The sequence below is a fragment of the Nerophis lumbriciformis genome, linkage group LG07 (assembly GCF_033978685.3).
Source record: "Nerophis lumbriciformis linkage group LG07, RoL_Nlum_v2.1, whole genome shotgun sequence".
Classification (NCBI taxonomy): domain Eukaryota; kingdom Metazoa; phylum Chordata; class Actinopteri; order Syngnathiformes; family Syngnathidae; genus Nerophis; species Nerophis lumbriciformis.
The window spans coordinates 468,556-489,227 of NC_084554.2; the positions used below are offsets into that span (position 1 = coordinate 468,556).

General features: G+C 34.9%; 2 protein-coding genes across 4 annotated transcripts in view; both read left to right on the forward strand.

Annotated features, from left to right (window-relative positions):
* Positions 1 to 3,821, forward strand: part of cdk8 (cyclin dependent kinase 8) — a 33,471-nt gene extending 29,650 nt beyond the window's left edge. For both annotated transcript variants that reach the window (XM_072913414.1, XM_061964813.2), the window contains exon 13: positions 3,370 to 3,821. In XM_072913414.1, the coding sequence (XP_072769515.1) occupies positions 3,370 to 3,495 (126 nt within the window). In that variant the 3' untranslated portion in view covers positions 3,496 to 3,821. The remainder of the gene's footprint in view (positions 1 to 3,369) is intronic.
* Positions 3,822 to 7,780: 3,959 nt separating this feature from the next.
* The window catches only part of wasf3b (WASP family member 3b), a 30,987-nt gene continuing 18,095 nt past the window's right edge, over positions 7,781 to 20,672 (forward strand). For both annotated transcript variants that reach the window (XM_061965980.1, XM_061965981.1), the window contains exon 1: positions 7,781 to 7,876. The gene's annotated coding sequence lies outside the window, so the exon portion shown is untranslated. The remainder of the gene's footprint in view (positions 7,877 to 20,672) is intronic.

Consider the following 20,672-nt stretch of genomic DNA (forward strand, 5'->3'; position numbering starts at 1 on the left):
ACACATGATGCAAGTGTCTATATTAGCCTACTATCAAAATGACTTTAAAAGTCTTATATAAGTGTTATAATGAAGACAACACATGATGCAAGTGTCTATATTAGTTATATTAGCCTACTATCAAAATGACTTTAAAAGTCTTATATAAGTGTTATAATGAAGACAACGCATGATGCAAGTGTCTATGTTAGCCTACTATCAAAATGACTTTAAAAGTCTTATATAAGTGTTATAATGAAGACAACACATGATGCAAGTGTCTATATTAGTTATATTAGCCTACTATCAAAATGACTTTAAAAGTCTTATATAAGTGTTATAATGAAGACAACACATGATGCAAGTGTCTATATTGGTTATATTATCCTACTATCAAAATGACTTTAAAAGTCTTATATAAGTGTTATAATGAAGACAACACATGATGCAAGTGTCTATTAGTTATATTAGCCTACTATCAAAATGACTTTAAAAGTCTTATATAAGTGTTATAATGAAGACAACACATGATGCAAGTGTCTATATTAGTTATATTAGCCTACTATCAAAATGACTTTAAAAGTCTTATATAAGTGTTATAATGAAGACAACGCATGATGTAAGTGTCTATGTTAGCCTACTATCAAAATGACTTTAAAAGTCTTATATAAGTGTTACAATGAAGACAACACATGATGCAAGTGTCTATATTAGTTATATTAGCCTACTACCAAAATGACTTTAAAAGTCTTGTATAAGTGTTATAATGAAGACAACACATGATGTAAGTGTCTATTAGTTATATTAGCCTACTATCAAAATTACTTTAAAAGTCTTATATAAGTGTTATAATGAAGACAACGCATGATGTAAGTGTCTATATTAGTTATATTAGCCTACTATCAAAATGACTTTAAAAGTCTTATATAAGTGTTATAATGAAGACAACACATGATGCAAGTGTCTATATTAGTTATATTAGCCTACTATCGACGTCCCACTGGGGTGAGTTTTTCCTTGCCCTTATGTGGGCTTTGTACCGAGGATGTCGTTGTGGCTTGTGCAGCCCTTTGAGACACTTGTGATTTAGGGCTATATAAATAAACATTGATTGATTGATTGATTGATTGATACTATCAAAATGACTTTAAAAGTCTTATATAAGTGTTATAATGAAGACAACACATGATGTAAGTGTCTATATTAGCTATAGTAGCCTACTATCAGAATGACTGTGTCGCAGGATGACTCAAATCTTTGACGTGTGTGTCCAAGTTAAAGGAAATGTCTTCTTCTAATGGATTTATTACAATCTTTGCAAGCTGGGTAAAGTTTGCTGTGGTCTGGAACAACATAGTAATGTTTGCTGTGGTCTGGAACAACATGGTAACGTTTGCTGCGGTCTGGAACAACATGGTAACGTTTGCTGTGGTCTGGAACAACATGATAGTGTTTGCTGTGGTCTGGAACAACATGGTAACGTTTGCTGTGGTCTGAAACATGGTAACGTTTGCTGTGGTCTGGAACAACATGGTAACGTTTGCTGTGGTCTGGAACAACATAGTAATGTTTGCTGTGGTCTGGAACAACATGGTAACGTTTGCTGTGGTCTGAAACATGGTAACGTTTGCTGTGGTCTGGAACAACATGGTAACGTTTGCTGTGGTCTGAAACATGGTAACGTTTGCTGTGGTCTGGAACAACATGGTAACGTTTGCTGCGGTCTGGAACAACATAGTAATGTTTGCTGTGGTCTGGAACAACATGGTAACGTTTGCTGTGGTCTGGAACAAGATAATGTTTGCTGTGGTCTGGAACAACATGGTAACGTTTGCTGTGGTCTGGAACAACATGATAATGTTTGCTGTGGTCTGGAACAACATGTCACAGAAATACAGCCAATATAACATACCGTATTTTCCGCACCATAAGGCGCCCTGGGTTATAAGCCGCGCCTTCAATGAACGGCATATTTCAAAACTTTGTCCACCTATAAGCCGCCCCGTGTTGTAAGCCGCATCTAACTGCGCTAAAGGAATGTCAAAAAAACAGTCAGATAGGTCAGTCAAACTTTAATAATATATTAAAAACCAGCGTGATGTGGGCGCGCATGGAGTCGTATATCAACATGGACAGAGCTGCGTGAAAAAAGCCACCCGGCCTCTTCGCGTAAACTTAAACTTACCTTAACCACTCGCTCATCTTTTCTTCATCCATCCCTTCGAGTTAGCTTTTTATGATGACGCCGGCTGGAAAGGTCTCTTTTGGCAAGGTCTTCCTTTTGAATATCACCATGGGTGGAAGTTTCTGGCCATTAGCATGGCAAGCTAGAACCACAGTGAAGGATGACTTCTCATTCCCTGTGGTGCGAATATTCACCGTACGTGCTCCCGTTGTATCCACAGTGCGGTTCACAGGAATATCAGTTGCTGTGAAATAGTAGTCCGTGTGCGGATGGAGAGATTGCGTCTTTTCATGAACCGGATCCCTGTCGCTTAGTAGGAGCCATTTTGTGGTCTTTACAGATGTAAACACACAAAGGAAATGAAACGTACGGTGATATCCGCGCGCTTTTTCTTCTTCTACGCGGGCGGGTGGTTGCTTACAGTAGAAGAAGCGCTTCCTGTTCTATGGGGGCAGGTGCTTACCTTGGCGGTTGCTTGCGTAGAAGAAGAAGCGCTTCCTGTTCTACGGGGAAAAAAGATGGCGGCTGTTTACCGAAGTTGCGAGATCGAAACTTTATGAAAATGAATCGTAATATTAATCCATATATAAAGCGCACCGGGTTAAAAGCCGCACTGTCAGCTTTTGAGTAAATTTGTGGTTTTTAGGTGCGGCTAATAGTGCGGAAAATACGGTACATATAATGTGTCATGAGACATGCAAATATAAATGAAATACACAGAGGACATAAGTAAATAATTGATGCAATATGTACATATAGCTAGCTTAAATAGCATGTTAGCATATATTAGCTTGCAGTGACCAAATGTGTCTGATTAGCACTCCACACAAGTCAGTAACATCCACAAAGATCCCCTTTGTGCATTCAGGCACAGTATAAAAGGATTGGTGGACAAAGAAGGAGTGACATAAAGAGCGGCGGGTTGCCGACCCCGTACTAGCTAGTCTGTTTGACGACAATGGCGGACTCGTGCAAAGCACTTTGGGTAAATGTCTACCATATATGGACAAGACCTGACAAATGGTGCACTTTCCAAACATCTCGTTAGGGGGAAGAATGAAGGAAGACAAGATCGTTTGATAAATATCTCTTGATTTGACATTTGGGGGACTTTTGCAGATCCTGAGTGGACCAAAAGAGGTCCCAGTATTTGTTTTGTCCAGCCAACAAATGCATGAGGAGACTAATAATACTGATCTCTGCAGCGCTCCAATCCACACGCGGCCTACCAGAACCCCGGACCCAGCACCTCACTGCCCCAAAGCAGCATGGGATACTCCTCTACCTCCCAGCAGCCGCCGCAGTATTCCCACCAGACACACCGCTACTGAAGATGGCCGCCCAGACCACGTGACTGTTGAAGGACGCCCCAGCACCAGCACCACCGCCCCCCTGCTGCTTCAACTCGGACCCAAGAATCCTCTGGTCTACGCAGGAGCCCACTGAAAACGCTGCTACTTCCACGTCCTCTCTGTGTGGCCCCAGCTGAGGTGCAGTGAAGCATGCTGGGACACGGCCGTGGTGTTGACAATTCATTTCATCCCTTTTCATGGCCTCTTGTGCCATGGACCGGCCTTATGGAGACAGGATGGTACTGCGTTGTAGGGACATATTTTACACGTATCCTCACAATAAAACTGCAAACTGTCTGTTCTCAGCGTGTGTGAGCAAGAAACTAAGTCAATCCAGGACTACTTTGAGTCACCTGCCATCCAAGGCTTAAAGGAGCCATATGTAGGAATGTGGCCAGAAATGGTACTGCAATCACGCTCAAAATCCTCTAGTCCCCTCCCGCTCTCCATGACTGAGGTTGCCAGATACCAATCCTACTCCAAGGAACTTCTAATGACGAGTCCTACTTCTCTTGTTTATGTTTCTTGCAAGATGGTTTACTAAGTCCATCCATCCATCCATCTTCTTCTGCTTATCCGAGGTCGGGTCGCGGGGACAGCAGCCTAAACAGGGAAGTCCTGACTTCTCTCTCTCCAACCACTTGGTCCAGCTCCTCCCGGAGGATCCCGAGGCGTTCCCAGGCTGACATAGTCTTCCCAACGTGTCCTGGGTCTTCCCCGTGGCCTCCTAACCGTCGGACGTGCCCTAAACACCTCCCTAGGGAGGCGTTTGGGTGGCATCCTGACCAGATGCCCGAACCACCTCATCTGGCTCCTCTCCATGTGGAGGAGCAGCGGCTTTACTTTGAGCTCCCCCCGGATGACAGAGCTTCTCACCCTATCTCTAAGGGAGAGACCCACCACCCGGTGGAGGAAACTTGTACCCGTGATCTTGTCCTTTCGGTCATGACCCAATGCTCATGACCATAGGTGAGGATGGGAACGTAGATCGACCGGTAAATTGAGAGCTTTGCCTTCCGGCTCAGCTCCTTCTTCACCACAACGGATCGATTCAGCGTCCGCATTACTGAAGACGCCGCACCGATCCGCCTGTCGATCTCACCATCCACTCTTCCCCCACTCCGAGGTACTTGAACTCCTCCACTTGGGGCAAGATCTCCTCCCCAACCCGGAGATGGCACTCCACCCTTTTCCGGGCGAGAACCATGGACTCGGACTTGGAGGTGCTGATTCTCATCCCAGTCGCTTCACACTCGGCTGCGAACCGATCCAGCGAGAGCTGAAGATCCTGGCCAGATGAAGCCATCAGGACCACATCATCTGCAAAAAGCAGAGACCTAATCCTGCAGCCACCAAACCAGATACCCTCAACACCTTGACTGCGCCTAGAAATTCTGTCCACAATCAGACAGTCCGATACCCCATACTCTCTGAGCACTCCCCACAGGACACGGTCGAATGCCTTCTCCAAGTCCACAAAGCACATGTAGACTGGTTGGGCAAACTCCCATGCACCCTCAAGGACCCTGCCCAGAGTACAGAGCTGGTCCACAGTTCCACGACCAGGACCAAAACCACACTGTTCCTCCTGAATCCGAGGTTCGACTATCTGGCGTAGCCTCCTCTCCAGTACACCTGAATAGACCTTACCGGGAAGGCTGAGGAGTGTGATCCCACGATAGTTGGAACACACCCTCCGGTTCCCCTTCTTAAAGAGAGGAACCACCACCCCGGTCTGCCAATCCAGAGGTACCGCCCCCGATGCTGCAGAGTCTTGTCAACCAAGACAGCCCCACAGCATCCAGAGCCTTAAGGAACTCCGGGCGGATCTCATCCAGCCCCGGGGCCTTGCCACTGAGGAGCTTTTTAACTACCTCGGCAACCTCAGCCCCAGAAATAGGAGAGTCCACCACAGATTCCCCAGGCCCTGCTTCCTCATAGGAAGACGTGTTTAGCCTACTATCAAAATGACTTTAAAAGTCTTATATAAGTGTTATAATGAAGACAACACATGATATAAGTGTCTATATTAGCTATAATAGCCTACTATCAAAATGACTTTAAAAGTCTTATATGAGTGTTATAATGAAGACAACACATGATGCAAGTGTCTACATTAGCCTACTATCAAAATGACTTTAAAAGTCTTATATAAGTGTTATAATGAAGACAACACATGATGCAAGTGTCTATATTAGCCTACTATCAAAATGACTTTATAAGTGTTATAATGAGGACAACACATGATGTGTCTATGTTAGCCTACTATCAAAATGACTTTAAAAGTCTTATATAAGTGTTATAATGAAGACAACACATGATGCAAGTGTCTATATTAGCCTACTATCAAAATGAATTAAAAAGTCTTATATGAGTGTTATAATGAAGACAACACATGATGCAAGCATCTATATTAGCCTACTATCAAAATGAATGAAAAAGTCTTATATGAGTGTTATAATGAAGACAACACATGATGCAAGTGTCTATATTAGCCTACTATCAAAATGACTTTAAAAGTCTTATATACGTGTTATAATGAAGACAACACATGATGCAAGTGTCTATATTAGCCTACTATCAAAATGACTTTAAAAGTCTTATATAAGTGTTATAATGAGGACAACACATGATGTGTCTATGTTAGCCTACTATCAAAATGACTTTAAAAGTCTTATATAAGTGTTATAATGAAGACAACACATGATGCAAGTGTCTATATTAGCCTACTATCAAAATGAATTAAAAAGTCTTATATGAGTGTTATAATGAAGACAACACATGATGCAAGCATCTATATTAGCCTACTATCAAAATGAATGAAAAAGTCTTATATGAGTGTTATAATGAAGACAACACATGATGCAAGTGTCTATATTAGCCTACTATCAAAATGAATTAAAAAGTCTTATATGAGTGTTATAATGAAGACAACACATGATGTAAGTGTCTATATGTTAGCCTACTATCAAAATGACTTTAAAAGTCTTATATAAGTGTTATAATGAAGACAACACATGATGTAAGTGTCTATATGTTAGCCTACTATCAAAATGACTTTAAAAGTCTTATATACGTGTTATAATGAAGACAACACATGATGCAAGCGTCTATATTAGCCTACTATCAAAATGACTTTAAAAGTCTTATATAAGTGTTATAATGAAGACAACACATGATGCAAGTGTCTATATTAGCCTACTATCAAAATGAATTAAAAAGTCTTATATGAGTGTTATAATGAAGACAACACATGATGCAAGCGTCTATATTAGCCTACTATCAAAATGACTTTAAAAGTCTTATATAAGTGTTATAATGAAGACAACACATGATGCAAGTGTCTATATTAGCCTACTATCAAAATGACTTTAAAAGTCTTATATGAGTGTTATAATGAAGACAACACATGATGTAAGTGTCTATATTAGTTATATTAGCCTACTATCAAAATGAATGAAAAAGTCTTATGAGTTATAATGAAGACAACACATGATGAAAGTGTCTATATGTTAGCCTACTATCAAAATGACTTTAAAAGTCTTATATGAGTGTTATAATGAAGACAACACATGATGCAAGCGTCTATATTTGCCTACTATCAAAATGAATGAAAAAGTCTTATATGAGTGTTATAATGAAGACAACACATGATGAAAGTGTCTATATTAGCCTACTATCAAAATGAATGAAAAAGTCTTATATGAGTGTTATAATGAAGACAACACATGATGCAAGTGTCTATATTAGCCTACTATCAAAATGAATTAAAAAGTCTTATATGAGTGTTATAATGAAGACAACACATGATGCAAGCATCTATATTAGCCTACTATCAAAATGACTTTAAAAGTCTTATATGAGTGTTATAATGAAGACAACACATGATGTAAGTGTCTATATTAGCCTACTATCAAAATGACTTTAAAAGTCTTATATGAGTGTTATAATGACGTAAGAGTCACAAATAGGCTGACGGTGACCCTGATGAAGAAAATGGATGATAAAAATTGGGGACAAGCGGTATAAAATGGACGGGAGTCATCTTCACACCATTCGAAGGCTTCTCCAAAGTGCGTCCAACATGTTGGCGTTCACCGCTGAATATAAAACGCTCACTTCTGACGTCACTCACAATTTCCTTGCATTTAAAAAAAACAACTAATCTCCCAACACGCGCACCCCCCACTGCCGGCCTTCACTCCTCCAACGTGATTGGCTCCTGCGAGTGCCCGTCAAGTGTGACACGTGTGATTGGCGGATAGGACAAGTGGGCGTGTCCGAGTGCTGAGAGGAGAGGACATTCCGGCTGATGCTGGCGCTAATAACGGAGCACATTTCTTCCAATATTCCAACTACGGTGAGACTTCATTCTCTTTCATACTCTTCACGTTCACACACTTGCTCAAACTACTCAAACGCCTGGGAATATTTGCTAATATTGCCTTTAAGAAGTCGCCCATTGGACGAAGCGACAGCTAACCGGCGAAGGATGAAACATGCTAACATGTTAGCCTTCAAATGCTACATTTTTATCTTTCTGCTGCTTCACTCCGCGCCTTTTAGTCCTCACATTTGTCTTTGCCGCACACCTTGTCGTTTACGCCCAGTCTTCAACCGGCGGCCCGCGGGCCTCGTCCCGCCCGGGGATGACGTCACTCCAGGTTCGCTATGAGCAGCCCCCGACTTCCGTCCAAAAACTTTGGAGCAAATAACATTTTTTAAATACTGTCATATAGAGGATCTTTGACTATTAAAAAACAGCAGAGTGCTCCTATCATATAGAGGATATTTGACTATTAAAAAACAGCAGAGTGCTCCTGTCATATAGAGGATCTTTAACTATTAAAAAACAGCAGAGTGCTCCTGTCATATAGAGGATCTTTAACTATTAAAAAACAGCAGAGTGCTCCTATCATATAGAGGATCTTTGACTATTAAAAAACAGCAGAGTGCTCCTGTCATATAGAGGATCTTTGACTATTAAAAAACAGCAGAGTGCTCCTATCATATAGAGGATATTTGACTATTAAAAAACAGCAGAGTGCTCCTGTCATATAGAGGATCTTTAACTATTAAAAAACAGCAGAGTGCTCCTATCATATAGAGGATCTTTGACTATTAAAAAACAGCAGAGTGCTCCTGTCATATAGAGGATCTTTGACTATTAAAAAACAGCAGAGTGCTCCTGTCATATAGAGGATCTTTGACTATTAAAAAACAGCAGAGTGCTCCTGTCATATAGAGGATCTTTGACTATTAGTAAAAACAGCAGAGTGCTCCTGTCATATAGAGGATCTTTGACTATTAGTAAAAATAGCAGAGTGCTCCTGTCATATAGAGGATCTTTGACTATTAGTAAAGATAGCAGAGTGCTCATGTCATATAGAGGATCTTTGACTATTAGTAAAAATAGCAGAGTGCTCCTATCATATAGAGGATCTTTAACTATTAAAAAACAGCAGAGTGCTCCTATCATATAGAGGATCTTTGACTATTAAAAAACAGCAGAGTGCTCCTGTCATATAGAGGATCTTTGACTATTAAAAAACAGCAGAGTGCTCCTGTCATATAGAGGATCTTTGACTATTAGTAAAAACAGCAGAGTGCTCCTGTCATATAGAGGATCTTTGACTATTAGTAAAAATAGCAGAGTGCTCCTGTCATATAGAGGATCTTTGACTATTAGTAAAAATAGCAGAGTGCTCATGTCATATAGAGGATCTTTGACTATTAGTAAAAATAGCAGAGTGCTCCTGTCATATAGAGGATCTTTAACTATTAAAAAACAGCAGAGTGCTCCTATCATATAGAGGATCTTTGACTATTAAAAAACAGCAGAGTGCTCCTGTCATATAGAGGATCTTTGACTATTAAAAAACAGCAGAGTGCTCCTGTCATATAGAGGATCTTTGACTATTAGTAAAAATAGCAGAGTGCTCCTGTCATATAGAGGATCTTTGACTATTAAAAAACAGCAGAGTGCTCCTGTCATATAGAGGATCTTTGACTATTAGTAAAAATAGCAGAGTGCTCCTGTCACATAGAGGATCTTTGACTATTAGTAAAAACAGCAGAGTACTCCTGTCATATAGAGGATATTTGACTATTAAAAAACAGCAGAGTGCTCCTGTCATATAGAGGATCTTTGACTATTAGTAAAAATAGCAGAGTGCTCCTGTCATATAGAGGATCTTTGACTATTAGTAAAAATAGCAGAGTGCTCCTGTCATATAGAGGATCCTTGACTATTAGTAAAAATACCAGAGTGCTCCTGTCATATAGAGGATCTTTGACTATTAGTAAAAACAGCAGAGTGCTCCTGTCATATAGAGGATCTTTAACTATTAAAAAACAGCAGAGTGCTCCTATCATATAGAGGATCTTTGACTATTAAAAAACAGCAGAGTGCTCCTGTCATATAGAGGATCTTTGACTATTAAAAAACAGCAGAGTGCTCCTGTCATATAGAGGATCTTTGACTATTAGTAAAAATAGAAGAGTGCTCCTGTCATATAGAGGATCTTTGACTATTAGTAAAAACATCAGAGTGCTCCTGTCATATAGAGGATCTTTGTTATGTTAATGAAATAAGGTGGCCATGACTTCCTGGTGCATGGATGAGGGGAGTGATGTACTGATGTGGGTCACTACATCACTACATCACTACATCACTACATCACTACATCACTACATCACTACATCACATACGGGAAGCAGCGGTGCGGATTGATCGCGGCTGCCATTAGTGTGTGTGTGTGTGTGTGTGTGTGTGTGTGTGTGTGTGTGTGTGTGTGTGTGTGTGTGTGTGTGTGTGTGTGTGTGTGTGTGTGTGTGTGTGTGTGTGCAGTAAAAGTCAATATAAAGGCATGATATTCATGTGACTAAAGTAGTGAGATTATAGAACAACTTTATTGTCATTGCATTTCATCAAAGACAACAACATGACTTCTGTACAACGCACACAACTTTATTGTGTGAATGTTCCATCACACACATGGTTTTATACACCAACATTCTTTTATTTATTATTATTATTATTATTATTGTGTAAATGTTCCATCACACATGGTTTTATATACCAACATTCTTCTATTTATTATTATTATTATTATTATTATTATTATTATTATGTGAATGTTCCATCACACATATGGTTTTATACACCAACATTCTTCTATTTATTATTATTATTATTATTATTATTATTATTATTGTGTGAATGTTCCATCACACATATGGTTTTATGCACCAACATTCTTCTATTTATTATTATTATTATTATTATTATTGTGTGAATGTTCCATCACACTTATGGTTTTATACACCAACATTCTTCCATTTATTATTATTATTATTATTATTATTATTATTATTATTATTGTGTGAATGTTCCATCACACATATGGTTTTATACACCAACATTCTTCTATTTATTATTATTATTATTATTATTATTATTGTGTGAATGTTCCATCACACTTATGGTTTTATACACCAACATTCTTCTATTTATTATTATTATTATTATTATTATTATTTTGTGAATGTTCCATTACACACATGGTTTTATACACCAACATTCTTCTATTTATTATTATTATTATTATTATTATTGTGTGAATGTTCCATCACACACATGGTTTTATACACCAACATTCTTCTATTTATTATTATTATTATTATTATTGTGTGAATGTTCCATAACACATATGGTTTTATACACCAACATTCTTCTATTTATTATTATTATTATTTATATTATTATTGTGTGAATATTCCATCACACATATGGTTTTATACACCAACATTCTTCCATTTATTATTATTATTATTATTGTGTGAATGTTCCATCACACATATGGTTTTATACACCAACATTCTTCTATTTATTATTATTATTATTATTTTGTGAATGTTCCATCACACATATGGTTTTATACACCAACATTCTTCTATTTAGTATTATTATTATTATTATGTATATTATTATGTATATTATTGTGTGAATGTTCCATCACACATATGGTTTTATACACCAACATTATTCTATTTATTATTATTATTTATATTATTGTTTTGTGAGTGTTCCATCACACATATGGTTTTATACACCAACATTATTCTATTTATTATTATTATTTTGTGAATGTTCCATCATACATATGGTTTTATACACCAACATTCTTCTATTTATTATTATTATTATTACTATTATTATTATTATTATTATTATTGTGTGAATGTTCCATCACACATATGGTTTTATACACCAACATTCTTCTATTTATTATTATTATTATTATTTATATTATTATTGTGTGAATGTTCCATAACACATATGGTTTTATACACCAACATTCTTCTATTTATTATTATTATTATTATTATTATTATTATTGTGTGAATGTTCCATCACACATATGGTTTTATACACCAACATTCTTCTATTTACTATTATTATTATTATTATTATTTTGTGAATGTTCCATCACACATATGGTTTTATACACCAACATTCTTCTATTTATTATTATTATTATTTATATTATTGTGTGAATGTTCCATCACACATATGGTTTTATACACCAACATTCTTCTATTTATTATTATTATTATTATTATTATTATTGTGTGAATGTTCCATCACACATATGGTTTTATACACCAACATTCTTCTATTTATTATTATTATTATTATTTATATTATTATTGTGTGAATGTTCCATAACACATATGGTTTTATACACCAACATTCTTCTATTTATTATTATTAGTATTATTATTATTATTATTATTATTGTGTGAATGTTCCATCACACTTATGGTTTTATACACCAACATTCTTCTATTTATTATTATTAGTATTATTATTATTATTATTATTATTATTATTATTGTGTGAATGTTCCATCACACACATGGTTTTATACACCAACATTCTTCTATTTATTATTATTAGTATTATTATTATTATTATTATTATTATTATTATTGTGTGAATGTTCCATCACACACATGGTTTTATACACCAACATTCTTCTATTTATTATTATTATTATTATTATTATTGTGTGAATGTTCCATCACACATATGGTTGTATACACCAACATTCTTCTATTTATTATTATTATTATTATTATTTATATTATTATTGTGTGAATGTTCCATAACACATTTGGTTTAAACACCAACATTCTTCTATTTATTATTATTATTATTTATATTATTATTGTGTGAATGTTCCATCACACATATGGTTTTATACACCAACATTCTTCCATTTATTACTATTATTATTATTATTGTGTGAATGTTCCATCACACATATGGTTTTATACACCAACATTCTTCTATTTATTATTATTATTATTATTTATATTATTATTGTGTGAATGTTCCATCACACTTATGGTTTTATACACCAACATTCTTCTATTTATTATTATTATTATTATTATTATTATTGTGTGAATGTTCCATCACACATATGGTTTTATACATCAACATTCTTCTATTTAGTATTATTATTATTATTATTATTATTGTGTGAATGTTCCATCACACATATGGTTTTATACACCAACATTCTTCTATTTATTATTATTATTATTATTATTGTTATTGTGTGAATGTTCCATCACACATATGGTTTTATACACCAACATTCTTCTATTTATTATTATTATTATTATTATTATTATTATTGTGTGAATGTTCCATCACACATATGGTTTTATACACCAACATTCTTCCATTTATTATTATTATTATTATTATTATTATTATTGTGTGAATGTTCCATCACACATATGGTTTTATACACCAACATTCTTCTATTTACTATTATTATTATTATTATTATTTTGTGAATGTTCCATCACACATATGGTTTTATACACCAACATTCTTCTATTTATTATTATTAGTATTATTATTATTATTATTATTATTGTGTGAATGTTCCATCACACTCATGGTTTTATACACCAACATTCTTCTATTTATTATTATTAGTATTATTATTATTATTATTATTATTATTATTATTGTGTGAATGTTCCATCACACACATGGTTTTATACACCAACATTCTTCTATTTATTATTATTAGTATTATTATTATTATTATTATTATTATTATTATTATTGTGTGAATGTTCCATCACACACATGGTTTTATACACCAACATTCTTCTATTTATTATTATTATTATTATTATTATTGTGTGAATGTTCCATCACACATATGGTTGTCTACACCAACATTCTTCTATTTATTATTATTATTATTATTATTTATATTATTATTGTGTGAATGTTCCATAACACATTTGGTTTAAACACCAACATTCTTCTATTTATTATTATTATTATTTATATTATTATTGTGTGAATGTTCCATCACACATATGGTTTTATACACCAACATTCTTCCATTTATTACTATTATTATTATTATTGTGTGAATGTTCCATCACACATATGGTTTTATACACCAACATTCTTCTATTTATTATTATTATTATTATTTATATTATTATTGTGTGAATGTTCCATCACACTTATGGTTTTATACACCAACATTCTTCTATTTATTATTATTATTATTATTATTATTATTATTATTGTGTGAATGTTCCATCACACACATGGTTTTATACACCAACATTCTTCTATTTATTATTATTATTATTATTATTATTATTGTGTGAATGTTCCATCACACATATGGTTTTATACACCAACATTCTTCTATTTATTATTATTATTATTATTATTGTTATTGTGTGAATGTTCCATCACACATATGGTTTTATACACCAACATTCTTCTATTTATTATTATTATTATTATTATTATTATTGTGTGAATGTTCCATCACACATATGGTTTTATACACCAACATTCTTCCATTTATTATTATTATTATTATTATTATTGTGTGAATGTTCCATCACACATATGGTTTTATACACCAACATTCTTCTATTTATTATTATTATTATTTTGTGAATGTTCCATCACACATATGGTTTTATACACCAACATTCTTCTATTTAGTATTATTATTATTATTATTATTGTGTGAATGTTCCATCACACATATGGTTTTATACACCAACATTATTCTATTTATTATTATTATTTATATTATTGTTTTGTGAGTGTTCCATCACACATATGGTTTTATACACCAACATTCTTCTTCTTCTTCTTCCTCCCACCATGAATTGATTAACGTGGACTTGGACTTAAAGAAGTGTAAAAACAATTGCCACATTTTTCAAGCTGTTCAAAGCATTCCAACATCAACACACTCATCCTGGACATTCAAACTAACACTTTCCCAAGTTCCAAACCTAATTCCAGTTTTCCTGGAAATTCAAACCCTTCAACCTATTCCAACATTCCAACTATACTTACATTTGTACTACATTCTGTCAGCATTTCACTTCAATTGGAACATTCACACATCTCGTTAACATCATTTTTCATGCAGTTAGTCTGGAGCAGGGGTGCTCATTACGTCGATCGCGATCTACCGGTCGATCTCGGAGGGTGTGTCAGTCGATCACCAGCCAGGCATTAAAAAAATAGTCCTAAAAATGAGCGATCATAAATCTTCACTATGACGTCACTTTGGTCACTTGATTGACATTCACGGCACCCGAGGGTCTTCTGAGATGACTCATTAAAATGACCGACTGGAAGGCGAGAAACACTTTATTTCAACAGACTCTGGCGCCGTACCTGTCGTCAAAACTCCAAAGACCGACTGCACAGTTGCACTATAAAAGGTCTGCTTCATCCTGCCTGCGCTACCAAAATAAGAGTCTCAGAAAGCTGGCGTGCACAAACTAGCAAGCTACGGAGTTTGGAGACAATGTATTTCTTGTAAAGTGTATACAAAGGAGTACCGAAGCTGGACAAATAAGATGCCAAAAACCAACCACTTTCATGTGGTATTGGACAGAAAGGAGGACTTTTTTTCTCCTCCATTCGAAAATGCGGACGTTATCATCACCACTGTCTGATTCCAATCAATGCAAGTCATCACAATCAGGTAATACACCAACTTATATTCTTGTCTTCATGAAAGAAAGGAATCTATATGTGTTAAACATGCTTGTATTATCTTTAAACACCTTTAACTTGTTAACAATATTAACTATATGTGTTAAACATGCTTGTATTATCTTTAACCACCTTTAAGTTGTTAACAATATTAACTATATGTGTTAAACATGCTTGTTTTATCTTTAAACACCTTTAAGTTGTTAACAATATTAACTATATGTGTTAAACATGCTTGTTTTATCTTTAACCACCTTTAAGTTGTTAACAATATTAACTATTTGTGTTAAACATGCTTGTATTATTTTTAACCACCTTTAACTTGTTAACAATATTAACTATATGTGTTAAACATGCTTGCATTATCTTTAAACACCTTTAACTTGTTAACAATATTAACTATATGTATTAAACATACTTGTATTATCATTAAACACCTTTAATGTATTAACAATATTAACTATATGTGTTAAACATGCTTGTATTATCTTTAAACACCTTTAACTTGTTAACAATATTAACTATATGTGTTAAACATGCTTGTATTATCTTTAAACACCTTTAAGTTGTTAACAATATTAACTATATGTGTTAAACATGCTTGTTTTATCTTTAAACACCTTTAAGTTGTTAACAATATTAACTATATGTGTTAAACATGCTTGTTTTATCTTTAACCACCTTTAAGTTGTTAACAATATTAACTATTTGTGTTAAACATGCTTGTATTATTTTTAACCACCTTTAACTTGTTAACAATATTAACTATATGTGTTAAACATGCTTGTTTTATCTTTAACCACCTTTAACTTGTTAACAATATTAACTATATGTGTTAAACATGCTTGTTTTATCTTTAACCACCTTTAACTTGTTAACAATATTAACTATATGTGTTAAACATGCTTGCATTATCACTAAACATCTTTAACTTGTTAACAATATTAACTATATGTGTTAAACATGCTTGCATTATCTTTAAACACCTTTAACTTGTTAACAATATTAACTATATGTGTTAAACATGCTTGTATTATTTTTAACCACCTTTAACTTGTTAACAATATTAACTATATGTGTTAAACATGCTTGCATTATCTTTAAACACCTTTAACTTGTTAACAATATTAACTATATGTGTTAAACATGCTTGTATTATTTTTAACCACCTTTAACTTGTTAACAATACCATACCATACCAACTTTATTTATAAAGCCCTTTAAAAACAAGCACAGTTGAAAAACAAAGGGCTGTACACCACAAAGAAATAGAGGCAATAACTTGTTAACAATATTAACTATATGTGTTAAACATGCTTGCATTATCATTAAACACCTTTAACTTGTTAACAAAAACATATATTACAAATAAATAAGTAAATATAAGTAATTTTTTGTATTGATTACTGCAGCTGTGCACTGGATTCATTCACAAATACAAACTACAACTCACAAACACTTTAGAGTTAGGCTCCACCATCAGAATGTGTACTTAAACTTATAAAGATCACATGGATATTATTCAGTGAGTTGATTCACCAAAACTAACCTGTTATACAGGAGGAAAAAGCACACAGGACGTTTCAATTGTTCACAGACTGGTCGCGCTCATCAGAATGACAAGACACTTCCGGTCTGCAGGTGATAGCATTCAATTGGGAAGAAACGCCCTACTGACCAATGTGAATACTGATAAATGTGGAATGACAGCTCCAAAAATGAATTCAAACTACAAAATAAACTAAATAAATCAACACAAAAATGTGACACATTATGGGTGGGTCACATGTGCATGTACAACAGGCTGTCAACACGTCACTCAGGTCCGCATGGGGCTGGAGGGGGCGTGGCCTGCAGCTCCGCCTGAATTTCGGGAGATTTTTGGGAGAAAATTTGTCCCGGGAGGTTTTTGGGAGAGGCGCTGAATTTCGGGAGTCTCCCGGAAAATCCGGGAGGGTTGGCAAGTATGCGTATGACTGAGGAGTCATGGTGTAACTTTGTGTGGTATTTGACTTGTCCGACTTTTTGTGTGTCCATAAACGCAGCAGTGGCTTAGTGCTATGCGTGTTGGTGACAGATGACAAGTTGCTTTGTACGCCACAAAATGACTACTTTTTCCAGATAGAAGTGTTTTACTCATGTTTTCGGTGTGGTTCTGGCCCAATATAAACAGTTTTGCGCAGTAAAGTGATGGATATAATTGCTGTCCTGGAAGCATGTCGATAGACGTTACAATAATTGAAGGGTGTTGATGAACACCGTCAGGGCCGCTTGTTGTCACTGTCACTCAGAGTTGCATTGCAAAATGACACACAATAAATGATGTCTTTATTTTGTTTACAATTCAGATGAGTTTGATTTGGTGCGCAGCATATATTTGCTGTGTGCAGAGGACGCTTGAGCAGTGTGCACCTTAGAGGGAACGTTGGCTGCTACCTTTTGTAGCAACCTTCTGCTGCATACTTTGTATATTACTGCTGAATATATTCCCGCTTGAAGCCAAACTACCGCCAGATGATGGACCCCGTGCTGGTTTTTTTGGGCATTAATTGTTCTTCCTCCATTTGTGATCAGTTTGGCATCTTCTCTTGTATTGTCACTCTTGTACCACCTGCCTCAGCTAACGTTAGCATGCTGCTACCTAGTGATGGGTTGATGAGGCGTCATGAAGCGTTTCGACACATTGCAAAACTGTATTGATACTGTGTCGATACTGTGTCACTAAATACTGACATCTGCTGGACATTAAAAATCCCTACAGGCAACCTATGGACCGACTCAACTGACACTGATTTGATGCCCTAGTACAGGGGTCACCAACCTTTTTGAAACCAAAAACTACTTCTTGGGTACTGATTAATGCCAAGGGCTACCAGTTTGATACACACTTAAATAAATAAATATATTGTCATTTGTAAGTTACACGTAAGTGTGATTTAAACAAGAATAGCGAAATAAATAAATATATATATACATAAAAAAATGGGTATTTCTGTCTGTCATTCCGTCGTACATTTTTTTTTTCCTTTTACGGAAAGTTTTTTGTAGAGAATAAATGATGAAAAAAAACACTTAATTGAACGGTTTAAAAGAGGAGAAAACACGAAAAAAATTAAAATAAAATTTTGAAACATAGTTTATCTTCAATTTCGACTCTTTAAAATTCAAAATTCAACCGACAAAAAAAAGAGAAAAACTAGCTAATTTGAATCTTTTTGAAAAAATTAAAAAAATAATTTATGGAACATCATTAGTCATTTTTCCTGATTAAGATACATTTTAGAATTTTGATGACATGTTTTAAATTGGTTAAAATCCAATCTGCACTTTGTTAGAATATTTAACAAATTGGACCAAGCTATATTTCTAACAAAGACAAATCAGTATTTCTTCTAGATTTTCCAGAACAACATTTTTAAAAGAAATTCAAAATACTTTGAAATAAGATTTAAATTTGATTCTACAGATTTTCTAGATTTGCCAGAATAATTTTTTTGAATTTTAATCATAGTAAGTTTGAAGAAATATTTCACAAATATTCTTCGTCGAAAAACCAGAAGCTAAAATATTTATTATTCTTTACAATAAAAAAAAATTAATTTACTTGAACATTGATTTAAATTGTCAGGAAAGAAGAGGAAGAAATTTAAAAGGTAAAAAGGTGTATTTGTTTAAAAATCCTAAAATCATTTTTAAGGTTGTATTTTTTCTCTAAAATTGTATTTCTAAAAGTAATAAGAAGCAAAGTAAAAAATAAATGAATTTATTTCAACAAGTAAAGACCCATCCATCCATCCATTTTCTACCGCTTATTCCAAGTGAAGACCAAGTCTTTAAAATATTTTCTTGGATTTTCAAATTCTATTTGAGTGTTGTCTCTTTTAGAATCAAAAATGTGGAGCAAAGCGAGACCAGCTTGCTAATAAATAAATGACATTTAAAAAATAGAGGCAGCTCACTGGTAAGTGCTGCTCTTTGAGCTATTTTTAGAACAGGCGAGCGGGCAACTCATCTGGTCCTTACGGGCTACCTGGTGACCGCGGGCACCGCGTTGGTGACCCCTGCCCTAGTATATACAATAATATAAACCAAGTCATTTAGGATTATTTCATATCTTCATTTAAATAAAAATATATTTTTATCTTTTTTAGATACAGTCAATAAATAATGTGAACATGTATCATAACATGGAAATCTAAGAGAATGTGTTGTGGATGATTGTGGACTGGGAATTGTTTTAATTTTATTTTTTTACACATTTTTATTAAAAAAAAAAAAAAGAAAAAGTTTTTCCGACGTATTACATTTTAGACAATTTCTCTTCTTAGTTATTATTTCTCGGGCTGTAGAAAAGAGCCGCTCACAGGGCACAGAGGAGGCGACACAGTTGGCGTATCGGTCACGTGACCAAAACAGCTCATGATTGGTCACGTGACTTTCTAAAAGCGGTACGCGCACCGACACAGGGTTTCGCTCTATGAGCTCGACGCATGCGCCGATGCATCGGTGTTGCCGGACCCATCACTACTGCTACCTCTCTGCTGGGCGACACTATGTGACGTATGTAAGAAGGTGCGCTTGTTTTACGCCCCTGTGAGAATGAGACTAGAAAGAGTGAGAAACGCCTGTAGTGTAATGCCTGCAGCTAAAAGCAACTGCGTGACAACATATACTCCAATATCACCATATAATCATTTTCTATATCGCACAGAGGCAAACCCGCGATATATCGCCCAGTCCTAATACACATATATATATACATACTGTACATACATAAATACTAGGGCTGCGAATCTTTGGGTGTCCCACAATTCGATTCAATATCGATTCTTGGGTTCACGATTCAATTAGAAATCTATTTTTTTCGATTCAACGCGATTCTGGATTCAAAAAGGATATTTTCCAGATTGAAAAGGATTGTCTATTCATTGAATACATAGGACTTCAGCAGGATCTACCCCAGTCTGCTGACATGCAAGCAGAGTAGTAGATTTTATAATTGTAAAGGACAATGTTTTATCAACTGATTGCAATAATGTACATTTGTTTGAACTATTAAATGAAGCAAAAATATGAC